Source organism: Vidua macroura, chromosome 1 (assembly GCF_024509145.1).
Source record: "Vidua macroura isolate BioBank_ID:100142 chromosome 1, ASM2450914v1, whole genome shotgun sequence".
Lineage (NCBI taxonomy): Eukaryota > Metazoa > Chordata > Aves > Passeriformes > Viduidae > Vidua > Vidua macroura.
Genome location: NC_071571.1, coordinates 142554336 through 142571995, shown reverse-complemented (window position 1 = coordinate 142571995; position 17660 = coordinate 142554336). Strand labels below are relative to the sequence as shown.

General features: G+C 40.4%; 1 protein-coding gene across 1 annotated transcript in view; it reads right to left on the bottom strand.

Moving 5' to 3' along the window:
* Positions 1 to 17660, bottom strand: part of FER1L6 (fer-1 like family member 6) — a 66405-nt gene that overhangs the window by 16529 nt on the left and 32216 nt on the right. Inside the window, exons 18-32 of the mRNA XM_053980685.1 lie at positions 16868 to 17020; positions 15376 to 15562; positions 14698 to 14822; positions 12635 to 12769; positions 11939 to 12088; positions 8729 to 8839; positions 7948 to 8109; positions 6938 to 7121; positions 6567 to 6751; positions 5881 to 6003; positions 5710 to 5749; positions 3846 to 3961; positions 2601 to 2732; positions 1505 to 1630; positions 267 to 394 (exon numbers count right to left, since the gene is read on the bottom strand). Of these exons, the coding sequence (XP_053836660.1) occupies positions 267 to 394; positions 1505 to 1630; positions 2601 to 2732; positions 3846 to 3961; positions 5710 to 5749; positions 5881 to 6003; positions 6567 to 6751; positions 6938 to 7121; positions 7948 to 8109; positions 8729 to 8839; positions 11939 to 12088; positions 12635 to 12769; positions 14698 to 14822; positions 15376 to 15562; positions 16868 to 17020 (2057 nt within the window). The remainder of the gene's footprint in view (positions 1 to 266; positions 395 to 1504; positions 1631 to 2600; positions 2733 to 3845; positions 3962 to 5709; positions 5750 to 5880; positions 6004 to 6566; positions 6752 to 6937; positions 7122 to 7947; positions 8110 to 8728; positions 8840 to 11938; positions 12089 to 12634; positions 12770 to 14697; positions 14823 to 15375; positions 15563 to 16867; positions 17021 to 17660) is intronic.

Below are 17660 nucleotides of genomic sequence, written 5' to 3'. Positions count from 1 at the left end.
TTAATTTTCACAGACAATTATTATTTGTTGTCTCACTTCTTCTCACACATCATTTTGCAAAACCTCTCACAGATTTCATTATTTGGTATGTTTTGATGGGTATGAAAATGAAATATTTTATTATCATACAGTGTTACACCAATTCCCAACATTTTAACCATCAGAATTACAAAACATCCAAACAGGCTGAAATCAGCAAACAGCAACAGTGGTAGCAAGAGAGAAAGCACAAATTACACTGAATACAAAAATAAGTCATCACTGACCTTCCAAATATAGGGTTTAGCTGCTTGGGGATGTAGTTTTCCCTGTCTTTAATTTCTGTGTTGCCCAGCCTCAGCACAATGTAGGGATCTGACTTCCCATCTGGATCAGCTGGGCTGAGGTTAAATGCCTGTTAAGAAGAAAAATTGTGTCCTCAAGAAGTTTGCTTAAATACAGCAGGGTCCCTACACAGAACTATGGTTTTCCTGCCCAGTCCTGGGGGTTCTGGAAGTTCAGGGACTTTGCCTGCCTCATGTAATGTAAAATTTGGCTGTGGTTTTTTAGCCTATTATGAAAAGATGATCTGGAGAGTTTGCAAAGCTGGAAATGTTGTCTCATCACTAAGACAGAAAAAGCTGAGCAGGAGAGGCAATGCTGGAAGAAGCTGGATGCACAAGTGCAGGTAGGATTCAGGAAAGATTTACCCACAAATATTGAACATTTACCCACATGGAAGAAGCTGGATGCACAAGTGCAGGTAGGATTCAGGAAAGATTTACCCACAAATATTGAACAGTACAAACCAACTCTTTACAGAATCACGGAATTCTTAAGGTTGGAAAAGACCTCTAGGTCCTTATATGCATTCAGGAAGCAAAACTATCTCTTCACATTTTGTTGCCAAAGTCTCTCTGCATGCCATCTTTCTGCCTTATATACCTGAAACTCTCTTTTTTCTCTGAAATACCAGTTTCTTCTACCAATTTTACCTCTCATGCCATTCTCTCATCTCGTGCTCTGTGTTTCTACCTTAATCGACCCCAAATTTATTCACATGTAAAACTTTCATAGTATGCTATTCACAGCCCCTCAAAAATACACTACCATTTCCCCCTTACTGAGGTTTTGTTTAAATGTGTGTCATTTTTAACAACTCTGCTCATTAAAACTGGCTGCATTTGGATATTGTGGCTGGAACAGGTTATCTATAAGTTAGATACTATAGATCTATAGTATCTATAAGTTAGTTATGTATCCACAGCTTTTAGTTTGAACAAGTAAAGTGATTCTCCAATCTTGCAGAAATCTCCAGCTTTATTGTCAGGAATATATATAACATTTTCTACTCTTAACACATATTTCTACACTATGAAATGTTGCCTGAAATATAACCAGAAAAAAGCCCAAACGCCATGGATGAGGATTTTCAGAAGCTTCACTGCAAAGGCACTTAAAGTAAACTGAATTGAAAATGAAAATCCAAGTTACTCCAAGGTTAAAAGAGCATCTGTCTACTTACTGCCACAATATAAACCCTGATGAGCACTTTGACAGAGTGGTTTGGGGGTATCCCTTGCAGGATGCGGGGCTGCCCTCCATCCAGCAAGCTGCCATCCTCAGGACTTGGATATATGCAGAAGGAGCCCTGGAAATATACTGACTTTTATCTCCCTTGAAAACAGATCAAGTGCAATAAAAAAACAATCATTTGAATGAAAAAACCATCACTCATGCAACTTATTTTGTCGTAGCCCTCACAGGGAACCCAAACTGCATTGCACTAAACATCACCTTTTAAAATGTCTTTTCTATACAATATGGTACTATCATACCATAGATATGATATGTAAATATCATAGATATTTACAAGGAGTACCCCTGTGCTTATTGACTATTTTAAACGAATACCTGTAGGTGTTCTAAATCCAGTTTTCTTATCATGAATGTTTTAAAAATAATATTTTGACCTTAACTGTATATTGGCAAATTAATAATTCCATTGAGTAAGTTTCATAACAATGTGACAGGAATCCAAATTATTTTTGCAGCTCATATAAATCAATAGGGACTTATGTTGCTGAGTAGCTCATACTGCCTGAAACCAACTAACAAGTCATTTGGACAGAAATCTGCATTGCAAGCTAATTGAGATATCAATAATTTTAATCAGTTCCTATAAACTACAAACAAATCCTAATAACATTGCTCAGGCTTTGAACTTTTCAGATTGCCTGATGGAGCCCTGGATGAGGCTGTAGCTGTGAGGGCCTACACTTAAATTACACAAAATTACATATAAGGTTCTGTAACTGATAGTGTAGAAACCAAGTTACATTAGTGAAATCTGGACTACATAATATCTCTTCTTCCCCTTCTGTAATTTCAAACTCCTTGTGATTCCTTATTTCAAAACAGAAGTGAACACCTGATATTGGATGATGCTTTTTTCTATCAGATAATGGGAAAGGAAAAACCTTGACTCCAGATATAATAAAGCTAATTCTATTTACAACAGACTATTAATGTTTGTTTTGTTCATCCCTGGCACACCTGAAATATGTATTAAAACCTAAAGTCTCTAAATTATTACTCATTTAATCAACATTAAAGATTACCTTAAATTTTCCTATTATTCTGTCTTCAGCATCAGCATGAACTTCATCATTAGATTTTCCTCTTAAGAGCTGGAAAGTTTTCACCCAGTCCTCAAAGTTATTAAATTCACTCTCCAAGTCTCCTTCATAAATCTTTGAAAATAGAAGAATGCTAATATTTTGTGGTGCAGTGAATGTATTTATAGCAACTTTTTTATTAGAGAATGAATAGAAATTCATTTTCACCCAAAATGAAGATCTTAATAAAAACCAAGGTTTTGCAAAAGTCCTTGAGGGAAAAAAGTTAGTTCCCCATTTAAAACAGGACCAGTTTTGTCCTCAACCAAAGTCTTTCCCCAACTATTGAAATAACACATTAATGCAGCAGGTGGAAGTGAATCTGGAGGCCAAAATGAACATTTGTAGCCACTGGTGTCAGTGAAAAATTGTGGATGTGCTGCTCCTTGCTTCTATTTCCTTGCTGCATTGTGCCTTTGTTGAATGGACCCAGTCTATTGTGTTAATGTGTCAAAACTTGAGAGCAAAGCAGACAATAATAAAGTGCTGTGGGGACAGAGCTTTAAGATAGCCCAAAAGACCAAATAATTTTTCAAAGAACATGTTTTTTCAATACTGTCCCCCAGTAATTTATCAAGCGTGAAATAGAAGGGCCTAGATTACTGCCATCTTTTAAAAAATGGAAAGAGCAGTTTTAAATTACCATTTATTCAGCCACAATCTAATCCAAACTGTCCTAATCTTTTCAAACCTCTCATTTCTTCAGACATTTTGCACAGCCCATGTAGTTTTCTTTGAATTCCTTCTATCATTACCCAACCAAATCTAATTTGAGCGGAGTATTATTTCCCATCAAGGAGAATCCACTAGCCATCACAGTAATGCTCTCCACCTCTATTTTTAAGACATTCTTAATAGGCTGCAATATTTCTAACATGAAATTTGGGATTTCCAACTGCAGTACTTTACATGCAAACAACAAAACTGAATTTCACTGAAGTTTCTCTGGGTTTGTCGACACCAATAAATTATGTCTAAGACCAAGTGGGCCACATCCACCCTATGAGACCGTGGTCTCCTCTGTGTCCCTTGTGCTGAAGAGCATTATCACTATAATATAGTGTGTTTTATTAATTTTAAAGTTTCTCAAATATATCTAGGGAGGGTTTGCCCAACTCAGCTGCTGATGCCAAACTTTGGAGAGACAGTGAACAACAACAGCTTACCTCAGCCTTACTTTTCTCTTACCTGCAGTGTTGCTAGCTTTGGAGTTTCTTTCAGTATCCTTTTCAATGTCTTATCCTTCTTCTTTTTGTCTGGCTCATCCTCTATAATCAATGCTATGTGGTCAGAAGTCTGCTTATCTGCAGAAATTAATGAGATCATGTGTGTTTTAGTAAGCAAAGCATATAAAATGCTTCAGAGAAGGATGCAAAATACAATTTTTAGAGTCCCCCTTGCTCTTTCTCTATTTATTCCTCTACTGCCAGACATGGGGATCCTCTCTTTTACCACTGGTCCCCCCAGGCAGAGAGGTGGCAATTTATGCTCTCTGAGGCTGCCAGTCTTCATAAAGAACTTGCTGGACCAAATGTGATGGTCCTGTATGACCCCTCCCTGGCGGCCACCTCCCAGACCACCCTTTTCCTCCCTCTCTGACTCCTCCCCAGTGCAAATAAACAGATTTTATCAGCTTTCACATAAAATTTAAGGTTTATTTAAAACAGAAAGATGTTGTTTAGGCTGACAGCTGCTTCAGATATCAGGACCCAAGCCCTTCTCTGCTTAAAGATATCACAAAATAGGGTGTATATTACCTGGTGAAAGCCTGGAAGTGTGAGAAATGGGAGAAGGTACACCAGACTAAAGTCAGATTCCAAACACTGAGAGGGGATTTCCCAACAAAAAGAGGGTGAGCCCTCAAAAGTTACACTGAGATGGTTCAGTTCTTTGGCTGAAATCTGGATTTTGAGTTCACTTTACTTTCATTTTTTGAGTAGTTCCTGTGTGTTTAACAGCACTAAATATTTAGAGATACATATTTCATGCCAGAGATGTCTTGTATGTATAATGCTTATCATCACAGATGAAAATTTGTAACAAAAATTATCAGAAGAAAATTTACAAGGTCTGAAATCAGCAGTCAGAACCAATAAGCCACAACTGCCTAAATAGCCTATGAGTGGATGTCACAACTGTAAATGAACATCACATTTTTGTAGAACATTCTCTATGTAAATATTTCCTCCATTTGCACAAATGAGCTTCACTCAGAAACCAATCTTCTCATCTCTCAGCAGCCCTGATGATCACTGAAGCACGATTATCTGCTGTTCCCAAGCTGATGTCATGTGATGTATTTAGGTCATGTCTTCCATTCAGAGCAACCTCAACACCCCCTTTAAACCTTTAAATCACCTCAGTCATTGGGGGAGTGTGGTCAGCTCTGGCACGAAAAGGTCATTAATTTCATTCTGAATAGCAGCTCTGTGTAAACAGTAAATATTTCTTTATTTTCCCAGCCTTCTCAAGCAGTCATATTTGTCCAAAAATAAATTTTTCCAGAGTTTAGTTTGATTGTGGCAGGACCTGTTGAGCCCTGGAACATATATGTATGGAGACATACATACACACAGAGCCTGTTTCTGACCAATTCTTTTAGGTTCTTGTGAAAAAGAAAATTCCTAGAACCTAAGCTGGATAAAACTTTCCAGCTATGGAAAAAACACACATGACTACAAGTCTCCTAGCAGAAGCTGTTCCTGCATCACTGATCCTGAACTGGCTTCAAAATTGAGAGGAGTTTCTTTTCCGGAACCTGTTATAAGTGCAGCCTAAGATCAGGATAATCTCTATCTTGTATCCTTTAGGACTTTGACTTTGCTAATCTTTGTGCATGATATTTGAATGAGAGGAAATTCATGATAACCCATCACTGGCTATGAAGTTTTAACCTACCCAACATCTGATCAGCTGCAGAGGAAAGAGCCCAGTACACCAACAGTACTCTGTTACCAGATATTAATTGTTGCCAGCAAAATAGTAGAGAAGCAATACTAGAGACACTATTGGTGCAAAATAATAATAGAAAAAATGTAAATAATTTACTTACTGTCTTCAGGTTTTCCTTCACTGGAAAAAATTCCTTTTGCCTTTCAAAAGAAAAACCACAATGGACAAACTCCTCATTATGAGTGTAATATCGAAAAGTAATCATTCAGCAGTAAATCTACTTTTACAATATTGCTCATCTGTGAGAGTTTTGGGCATGCTGGTGACTCACCTTTTGCATTTTGAGCACAGAAGCATAGTATTTTGACCACCAGTCAATAACATTTTCAGCTGATTCATCTGCAATGGTTCTTTTTCTCCTCTTTGTTGACCGTCGGATGGATTTTTTCATCTCCTACCAAATGATGGCAAAAGCACTAGAACTGATTGAAACTAATCACCTGACTCATGACATTAAGCATGAACAGCTGTATACACAGAAAATTTCACCCTCCAAGAGTTAAATAAAATGCAATATGAATTCCTGTCTCTGTATTTTATTCCATGACACTTCATCATGATCATCATATTATTAAAGCGATTTCTGTATTTTATACTGACTATGCCATGACTTTAAACATTGGAGACATTGCCACAGGAGCAGCCCATACAACAGGCAAATCTACACAGATAATAAATAATGATGTTTCAAGGGATGCAAACATCCAGATACAAATTGGCTTCTCCCACTTGAATCTGCAAGTATTTTAAGAATCTATCAGTGGAAGTAACGAAATTCTGTGGGGTCAAAGCTGCATTGTTAACTACTTCTTTTGAGGGTCAGCAAGATAGTGTAGGTGTCAACATCAATACCCAAAATCTCTAAACCTGGGGTCAACAGGTTACCACTTTATAAGGAAGGGCTGAAATCTGCAAGACTTCAGGAGGAAGTTAGCTGGTAGCTTCAGCTGTACCCACCTTCTGTTTCTTCTCTTTCCCTGGCTCAGAGGCAGAGTGCTCTGGTTCAGTGGCAGGAAGTGCTGTGAGGGATGGGTCTGGTTCTACCACTGTCCATTTACCCTGCTCCACCTCTGCACAGATGTCATCAGCTAAAAATGGTTCTTCTTGGGGTAGCTCAGCAGGCTGGGATGATTCAGGGGAAGCTGCAATTGAAACTTTGCAAGTTAGGTAAGATTTTGCAGAAATACTGTCATAGCATTTGATGATCATCAAATAATCACGTGATTAAGGGTTTGATCCTATGCTCAACACAATAAAGCACACTTCTAAGTGTAAACCTCTAAGAAGGTCCTTTGTCCTTTTATTTGGGGTCAGAATTGAACACTTACCTTCCTCAGTTTCTGCAAAGTCTACTCTGTTAGGTGTAGCTTGAGGACCTAATGGGGTTTTACATAGGAATTGCTTAAGACAGTTGATGGTATGTGTTCCAACAAGAGTACTCCTCCCAAACGCTCTCCAGTCAACCACACAGATGCTTAGTGGTGGATGCAAGAGTTCATTTTCAGGCAGCTCCTAGTGCAGGGGGCAGACAGCAGCATGAGAGAATTGCTAGAGAACATAGGACACGTATAGAATATTTCTCATGCACAGCAATAAGGCTTCTACTCTTCCCTCCTTCCCTCCTTCCCTTCTCCTCCTTAGCAATGAACATATTCATAATGCAAAATGCATTCAGCATTGGCTGAATAGCTCTTAGGACAGTACAACAGGAGCTAGAAATACTGTAGAAACTGTACTTCAGTACCCATGTTATTGTTTTGATATACTTTTCTCAAGAGCAAATTGAACAGACTTACAGTTTTATTCTGCTGGTGACTGATTCTGAAAGTGCCAGCTCTTATAACCCAACCAACAGGTGATACATTACTTTGCAGTTCATAAAAGCAGGTGTGACAATATAAGAAGGTCCTGAGCTCAAAAGCCAGCAATTATCAATCCCCTTAATAGCCCAGTAACACACAAAGGAAAGTCAAAAGAATGGAAAGAAAACAAAGGAAACCAAACACTACCCAGAAAAACTGGAAAGGAGGAGGAAAAATACTAAATATATTTCTGTTAGCTGCCCACATGTTCCAATCTATCAGTAAAAATCTGATTGCAACATATTTTCTTATCTACTTGGGACTTAACATGAAAAACATCATCTTCTTTTATCATATGGTTGTAGCAAAAGTTTTTTAAAGCATTTTCAAATCAGTAGGTTTTGCACAAGAACTGATATCCCTTAGTATTTAATCAAGACACAGAAGAAATTATTTGACAAGAAAGGAAGATGATGGTAATTAACACCTTGTCTGACCAGAGAACAGACAGGCAAGGAGCAGCATGCTGTACACACCACTTCAAACCAGTCTGCAAGGCCAGTGAAATTGGGATTTTTCTTGTAGCTCTGTATGACAGAGGATTTGACTCCTTTCCCTGCACACTCGATGAGAACCTGGGGCCGATCCACCGAGAGGAGCTGGACTTTCTTCAGCTCTCGAACCCCCCAGAACAGGACCTGTGGTGTGCAGAGAGAAAAACTGTTAGCCTGCAGAAACCCTGGCTTGGCCTGGCCAAATGGGCTAACAAGCAGGTGGTGTGAAGGCTGCAGAATGAGTGGCAGTGCCCAGTGAGGCTGGGCAGCATCTGGCATTGCAGTGATAGGAAAAGCTGCCACTTTTCCCAGCTTTCTAATATAAGGCTACTTTGGACACAAATTGTACAAGAGAGAAGGCCAGGGAAGGTGTAGACATTTGTACACAGGCAGAAGGCATTGTTTGGCTTAAGCCAAGGAGCCAGAAAAAGCCTGTGAGATAGATAGCTGATGCCAAACTTCAGCTCCAGTGATGTCATTTGCAAGGGGAAGCTCTCCATCTCCTGTGGACACTTCCTTGGCTGCACAGAGTGTGGATCCATCAGCCATGCTCTGCCACAAGAGAAGTCCCTTCCCAGCAGGTCAGGATTGAGACACAGCCCCACTGTTTCCCTCAGTGGAAGCACAGCCATGCATGCCCTTATATGCTATTTGCATGTGAATCATATTGATCAAGATTGTAAAATCATCAGTTACTGTTATAGTTCAACAAGAGACTAAAAGGAGATGAGGTTAGGAAAGGGAAATAGTCAAAGTATCTCACCTCCACTCTGTATTTACTTAAAACAGGCCGTATGTTAGCTGGGACTGGGTAAATCTGGCCAATATCTGGTGGATCCAGTGGGGGAAGTCTGTCTGGATCTGACTCAGGAATCTGAAAAACAAAGCAGTTGTAACTCAGGCTGGTTTTTGGATGAATAAAACCAGTATTGGAAGTATCTGTTGATAATGACACATAGAACACACCAATTCAATCAATTTTGTAAGACAAGCTGCAGAGCAGAACTGTTGTGCTGTGAAAGGAATGTGACTTGAAATACTCTCTCTCATGCTGTGATGCTAAAACATATGGCAAAAAAAGTATTCAAGAGATTGGGTATATGTGCCTTTCTGAAAAAAGGGCTCCTTTTGGAGTCCTAGGGACATAGTTTGCCCTAAAGACATGCATGTACTAAAGCATGGGAATTCTGCTTACTAAAAATAGAAAGCATGGTAATTCTATTTAACAAAAATCCTGAGCAAAAATGCTCAGAAGATTTCCATAGGAAGATTATAGATGTGATTCTAGTTAAAAAGAGCTGGTGAACAGACAGTGCACTTCTGCAGAAACACACATTTGCTGGAGAGACAATATTCTCCAGCTGCTATGGAATAGTGTTCCTGCATTATTGCATGCTCTCACCATCTAAAAACTTCCAAACCACCTCTCCAACATTAGGGTTGAGCCTTCTCTGTACAGCCACTAAACTCTTGTGGCACTTCTGTTTTTTATGTTTGATTGTGCATGAGCCTGCCCCACTTTCAGGAGCATATTTGAGTGTACATGAGTGCCCTGTTCCAGCTGGGTGGGAGGACAGTAGACTCCAGAGCAGCTCTGAGGTGTGACCATCTCTGCCTCTTGTGTGCCCCAGGCTTTGGTGCACCTTCTGTGACAAAGCTCATTGGCTTCACTTCCCAACTCCTTCCTTATTTTTAAGTGTGTATTTATGACCTTCTCATTCCATAACAGGACGGAGCTGAAGCCTGGCCTGATTCAGAAAATTCCTACATAAAACAGTGGAAGCCAGCACATGATGATGAGTCCTGTCAGAAGCTCAGGCTGTGGCACCAGGGAACAACCTACAGACAGAGCTGTTCTCAGCTTTCACATGAAGCATGGTACCTAAGGAATACTGATGTGCAGCTTCTGGGAAAAGAAGCACAACTGCTGGAGTGCAGCAGTGCTCCTAAGCTAACTTGTCACTGCTGAGAGGTGAAGCAGGTGAGATACAGCTCTCAAAGTGTCTGTGAAGTTGAAGTCTTCTGCTTCATTTAACCAGGCAATCTGTCTATGTACAGTTGTGTGGGAGTCTAATTACTATAAGGGAGAAAGGATGGGTTCCTTGGTACCTTGTAGGTGGAGGAAGAGATGGGTGGAAAATATAATATCAAGAACTGCACCTGCAGCAGAGATGAGTATTCACATAATTACCAGCAATAATTCACATAATTACTAGCAATAATTCACATAATTAGCAGCAATAATTCACATGCACGTGTGATCTACATTTTATCAGTAAAAATCCAAAGCAATTAATTTAATAACTGCAGAGAACAAGAGGTGAAAAATTATCTACTACTCAAATGACAGTAGAGTGAAATACCTGCATGAAGGTTTACGAAGGGATTTTGCTTTTTTGATTAAAAAAAATCAATAAACCTTGAGCTCATTCTAAGCAAAAGCAAGACTCTCAGTATCCATTAGTCTGTATTTTTTTAGTTTACTCTTTCTCTGAATACCAGGATGCTTCATTGTAAGAATTAATTTTATTCCTTCAGCAAGACAAAGCATTCATTTTGAAAGGAGAAAGGAGCATTCACTTCTTCACAACACTCTTCAGCTGAACCAAACAGTACCTGCAGATCAGAGTTATCAAGAATGCTATGTCATAGGAAAAGTTACGGGTTCAGAATGAGAATAAATCAGTGATGAGAGAGGGTTTTTTTTCCTTCCTTACACAGAGCACCATGAGGAATCTCCTGATGTTGGAAAAAGCCAAGAGTATACCAGCTCTTGGAGTGCTTTGAGGCCAGGCAGTTTCATTTCATGAAAGAAAATCAAATCTTGAAATCAGAGAACAGACTGTAACAAACCCTTTGGAAAGGAGATAGAATAAAGCAAAATGCAGTTGAAAAAAATAAAGGAAATTTGGAAAATGAGTGAACACAACAAAATGGATTGGGATGAAACAAGGTGCACTAAAAAGAACCAAAAGAGGCCAAATTCATACTCCTTTTGTCTTGCAGCTGGAAACCATGTAGTGTTTCTTTTAATATAGTAGGGGTATCTAAAAACTCAGCCTCCCTAATCCAATCCTTATTATTCACCTTTTCATTTTCCTAAGAGTGAAAGCAGTATTGGGAGCTTCAAGGCTGGTAGTCAGGGCCATGTGCTACTCCAAACAGCAGGTCATTGCAACAGCAGTGGGATTTTCACAGTTTCTCAGGCCAGAGCAGAGTTTAGGGCAGGGCAAGTGACAGGCAAAAGAGACTTACAGCATGTGAAGGGCTGGCAGCGGTGGGTGTGTGTGGGCAGTAGCCCCTGACAAGGTGGAAGGGGTGACAAGAGTTGCATGGGAACTATGAGCCATTTAATTCAAAATGGTCATGGACCCTGATGCCATGGCAGCTTTTGTGAGCCCGTATTGATGCTTGGGGTCCCAGGGGTCCGTCCAGCCCCCCGGGCAGCCGCTGCCATCGGTGTCCTGGATAGCGCTGTGCTAATCAGCTCAGCCTTCTGGGCCCTCGGGCTGGCTCCCAGCCCCAGGCAACTTAGAGAGCAACTCTGCAGTGATTTCAGCTCTGGTGAATTCAGCTCTCAGTGATTTCGCTCTGTGCTCGCGAGTGCCTCGGCAGACGCAGGGATAGAGAGAGGAGAAGTCTGTGTGGAGTTCCGCAGCGGTGTCTTTTATTGGCAGTTCCTATGAAGGTTTCCAGTGACAGCTCTTCTGTCAAATTGGGCAGATATGGGGGTTTATGCAGGATACTGGGGTGTTGGAAATTGTCCAATGGCCAGGGTTGAGGAGAATACGACCTATAGCCTTACAGAGAGATAGCAAGGCTCCGAGGGCAGAAGAGGGGCTACTTTGGTCCACTCATCATGACTCCGCATTTCTTATCTTAGGCGAGTGACTGCCAGGGAGGCCTTGCAGGGCCTCTGACTGCTACAGGCCCCAGGGCATAAAAGTGTAATTGCTGAGAAAGTAAAATTTACCTCCAGAAGCTCAAATGTGGCAAGAAGGTCTCCTCCTGAAAGACTTCCACAGTGCACTGGGTGGTAACAAAGTTTTGGTGGCTCATAGTTTTGGTGAGCAAGTCTCACCACAGGGGCAGCCACTGTAGATCCAATATATTCTGCCTTACCCTAAATAAAGGAGAATACAGGGGTCAAATACATTTGGATTTCACAATGGTTATAGGAGCTGAGATGATGCAGAGCTTAGTATTTAGGAAAAAAAAAAAAAAAATTCTGAAGGAAAGTCCAAGGTAAGATGCAAGGCAGCTATGAAGAGGAAGAGCTGAGTACTTATTAGCTCTTCAGTGTACCCAAAATATCTGAGGTCTATATTTAGTCAGTGAGACTGCATCAGAGTCTGCATGGTTTTAACCGAGACTTAGATACAATATTAACAGAAGTGTTCAAGGGGCCTGGGGGCAAAATGCTTCTGATTTCTGTAAGCTGGTCTCTGGGAGCAAGATTCACTTGGGGAAAATAAAAGGCCGCATTTTTGCAAGGCCAAGTAGTGAATCTCAGAGCTGTTCCCAGATGTTAAACTGCAAACCACAGTAGCACTGAGCTCTATTCAGTAAGATGATCCATTTAAAGTTTATTCAGTGACATAGCTTTGCTTTCATGCTTGCAGTAGGATGTAAAAGCCCAGGTTTTTAGTGAGAAGAACTTTGAGTTTACCACTGCATCATCATCATACAGCTCGATGACAATCTCCGGTGGGAACTGGGCGATCTCCTCTTTGTCACCATGAAGCACAATGCTGTTGAAAAGCAGTGTCTGGTTCCAGGTGGGGGATAAGGTCTGTGAAATGATCTAATGGAAGAGAGGAAATGTTTAATGAGCTCTTTGGTTGAGTGCCCTTCAACAGGGCATGTTCATCTGCTGGTGACCTCCTTGTCCACAGCCTGAACAATGCCATGTCTGAGACACCACATTTTTCAGCAGCTCCTCCCAGCCAGGAGATTACAAATCTTTTGCTGTGAGGCTGGTACCTCCAATTTCTCCATTTCCCTGTTTGCCTCACAAATCCCTAAAAACAAATAAATACATGAAAACCGTGTAGACAAACTTCAGTATTAAAGTTAGAGGAAAGCTGTTGGTTTAGGAAAGCAGGCACATGCCAAGTGCTATTAAAATAAAGCTTTTGCCCCCACTGAGGCCTGTTTTCACTTCTCCAGGGCACATTTTTTTAATCTTATTTTTAGTTCTGTGTAATGACACCTAACACTTTATGAAAAAGAAAGAAAATATTTTCATGAATCACTCATAAGAAATCAGAAGTTTTTAATTTGTTGTAATTTGAATTAGGTGCATGCTTATAGCATTTCCTCATAGAGAATGTTTTAACTGACTAGGCAGGAAATATATTTAACAAAGGTAACAGTTAAAGAGGAAAATCGTGCCAACTGCAAAATTACTCATAACCCGCTATTATTCTTTTGAATGGGAATAAGGTTCTTTACCATTTATTGGCTCTTAATTGACACTTATGAAAATATGCAAGTTATCAGCTGCAATATTTTATTCAGGTAGTGAATAAACTTAACACTTCTGTGCCTATAAACACCTATTTTTCCTGGGCCAAATTCTACTTTCCAGAATCTGGTGCATCTAGACAGTAATTTAATTGGATTCATTCACCATCTTCTATTAGAAGTTAAAATCACATTACAGGAAAAAATCAATTAATAACCCTGAGGCAGAAGTAGCACAAGCAGGCATTTACAATTTAAAGAAAGGCTTTTATTTTTGCTGCCTTTGGCACATGCAACAGAACTTGCTTTGTAACAGAATAAAATGTCTGAGGAATATTAGAATTAATTAAATCGAAACAGTCTTCTGTGAAGTTTTAGTGGGGAGGGGCTGGATAAGAGGGTTAAATATTTTTTCTGATGCAAGACTGTATTTGATGTGAAGGAAGAGCCCATTTGGCTCAGCAAATTCTGTTTGTAGCATGATTGTCAGAATTCCTGCCCAATTTAAACTCCAGGGTAGTTGTAAAGGGCTCAGGACCTTTGAAAGTAAGTCTCCATGTTCTGTGAGGGACCATCCTCCTGCTCACTTGCCCAGGTTGTTCTTCAACCCTTCTTGCTGAAACTCTTTAAGTTTCCACTTCTCTCTAGAGGCTCCACGGGAGCCCACTGATCCCCGGACTTTCCTGAGGGAGATGGGAGACCATTCCCTACTGGGCATATTTCAGCAGCCTTTCAGTCTCCCTCCTCTCTGTTTTCAGCTCATTTCCATTTTAATGCTCTAAAACCACCAATGTGCTCTGCCACATTGCATCACAAAGGGCTGTGCTGGCTCACATGGCTGCAGAAGCCATAGAGAGGTCTTCACTCTGCCCAATGACTGAATGCACAGGCTAGAGGAAAAGAGACCCATGAGGGTTCATCCTTACACCCACATTTATACCTAGCAATGACAACAGTCCAAAACACAGAAATAAAAATGTGAAGAAAGGTACATTTACTACAAAGCCCCAGTAGTCCCAGAGAATATGATATCTGAGCTAAAATAAACTAATACTGCTGCACCTCTTATTAGAGTAGTGAGTAACATGTAAACTTTTGCCTGTTTGCAGTGGACTTTCAGGATCTGCTCTTTAACAGCAGGCATCTAACTTTTCCTTGCAAAACCAAGATTTTCCCTTTCCATGCCTTAATTGTTTAAAAAAACAAAAGAAAAAAAAAAAGGGAAAAAAAGTGTTTTCAGTCACCAAGAGAAGCTTTGGAATTTACCTTTGTGGTCTGGCAGCATGATGTGAAAGTAACTTTTGCAAAAGGATCAGAAAGTCCAGTGCTGTCAGCGGCAATGAGCCCCCTGGCCTGGTACATGTGGGCTCTCAGCTGGAAGAGGTGTGGGGCTGCATCATGGCAGAGAAAACAGCAACATCAGCTCCATGGAAACAGAACAGCACATGGGCAGGAGGAGAAGAGCCATCAGCTGCTCTCCAGCCAGGATCTGACAAGGGGAACTGTTGCTAGTGCTGTCTCACTGAAGAAGCACCTGAGACACTCAGAAGTTGTGCAAGAAATCTGAATTCACTTAAAATCAATTATGTAGGTCTCTACTGCAGGGCTATTAAATGCCAGTTTTTATCTCACATCACTCTTTTGTCTACTAGGTGTTCTGTGCATCATCAGGAGAACTGAGGGATGCTTCCTCTACAAGGAGAGAGATTCATGGGACAGGGAACAGAAATTGCAAGTGAACAAGTTCCTTCTTTCCCTGACACCTACAAAGTGTCAGTGGCAGAACTGATGACTTGGCAATGAAGCCAGACTTTTCTGATGAGAAGAAGCAAAGCCATTATCATCTTAGAACAGTTACTTTATATAGGGGTTGTGCCACACTGAACTAGAGCTTTTGGGGGCATTACTCTTAATTGTTAATAGGGAGAAGAAAGAGTGCCTTACTTTTATACAGCAGGCAAGCAGGTGAGGGCAACACACTGTGCCCTGAGCTGGTGTTAGATGGTAATTCAATCTCATATCCTACAGGCAAATTCTCCATGGCACTGTGGGCATAGCTGCTAGGTCCAAGCCATAGGTAGATGTCCACCTTTGCCTGCACAGTCCAGCCCAGAGGGCGTTTGCCTGGGAGCTGAAAAAAAAAATCCAGTGTTTACCAACAAGCTCAAGAGAGGTGGCTGGGTGCTGAGTCTTACCAAGCCAGAGTAAAATAAATAAGTGTTCTCTGAGCTGATATACTGATAAATGGCATTTCTTCAGTGAGTGGCTCTGAAACTCATTTAGTACAAGAAATTTCTGTGATTCTTAGGGAAGGAATTAGTAGGTTACTCAACTAACAGTCTGTGTAAACTGCATACTGCCTGATATGCACAGGTTTGTGCAGACTATCTTACAGCTGCACACATATAAGTGAAATTTTATGCTCTACTTTGCCCAGACTTCAGCCCACTTTCCATTTCATGCAGTTTTGCTGGTATCCAGTAGTTAGTCCCATGTATTACTAAAAATATTACTCCATTGGGCAGGTCAGAAAACATTTCCACTATAAAATATTACTAGTCTTGACCTATTATTTCCTTTTTCTTCCTTCCCACTTCATCTAGATCTGCTAAGTTCAGAGTTTAGTATTGTCTGTTCCTAAGGTAATTCTTGATACTGAAGGGGCTGGATAGTTAACTGCAGAATATTTTATTTTATGCAGGCAAATAGTACTTTGCTTAGCAAGTACCTATGGCAAGTATCTCAAGAACTTAGATGTTTTTATCTGCTCTTTAGCTCTGCTTTATGGGAGTATTCCCAGAAGTCCAAGGTGAAAACCCACTAAAAACTCATTATATGAAGTTACTGTTGTCTGGAGCATTTTTCCTGATGGTCACAGTAACAATTACATTGCACAATATTCCACTGTAGGTACTACTGGTCACACTGCCTTTGTAGGCATTCATCCACTAGGGCTTTCCTTTATCATGAATAATCCCATAACAGTACTTCGGACATACATTGTGCAAACTTAAGCATGTTTTAAATAGAAAGTATAAATAATTCCTGTATTACCCCTGAATATCTAGGTTTCCCCACTGAGTTGCTGAGAGCTGATCTCTCACCAGTCTCCTCACAGGCTTTCATGTGCTGCTGATGCTTTTGTCAGCAAAGAGGCTGTACCTTTTCTATTTGTTTAGTATACAGCCATTGACAAACAGTGTTCTATACTTGCCATAACAAGTAGGGAATTAATTACTCATACATAAAAAGCCTGGCAATGATAGAGTGATTAAAGAATGACAACCATAAACGTAAGAAGCAAATATTAATAAATGGTGGATACAAATCTGTACATATTTTTACATTACAAAGATTAATCTGTAAAATTGGAAGAAATCGGAATACCAAATGCTCCCCAGGCATTACCTGTGTTTGCAGTGTGCCACAGACTTACTTTCAGGAAATGAGTTTTAATCTTCCCACAGTCCTTGCCTCTCTGCTCTTTTGCTGGGGAGTAGAGTATGCTTTTTGCTGGGACTCTTGAATATGCAACTCTTTTGTTGTTGCTGATCATCCAGATGAACACATCAGGGACTGTATTCTGTGGCTGTTAAATAAGGCATATTGAACTAAAACTGAATTCTTTCTATGAGCCACCACCATCATATTTTTGTTGAAATACTCTTACTAAGAGCTGATGCCCTCATGGCTCCTGTGGAGTGGCAGATATGCCTCTGAACTAAACGAGGCTGTCACTTCATGCTTTGCAGTCCATACCTGAATTTCTAATTACAGCTGAAGGTAAGAGCTTTGTAGAGTGATTAATGATTACTTCATAAGTAATTTCAGGAGAAATTAAAGAAAATTATGAATCTGGGTATGGCTCTCTCCCAGGAAATAACCACAGACCACGTAAGTAACTACCATGTAAGTACCACCAATTTCATCTATACCAGCAAACCAAAAAGGTCCAGGACCATGCTCAAACACTGGCATATGATCATCTTTTCTGCTTGTGACAATGCTCAGTGAGACTGCCTTGCCCTGTCTCAGATAATGTTCCCCAAACAAAGCTTCAGTGTGCTTTGAAGAAAAGACCAGCCAAGGGGCTGCTCCCTGAAGGAGCTGTAAGCAGGGTCACCCTGTTTTAGGAAGGAAGAGAATTTGTGACATACCACTGTGCCACTTGCTCTCTGAGCCAGAGAATAGCCATGGCCCTCTTTGGTTTGCTAGCACAGGCAGCTCTC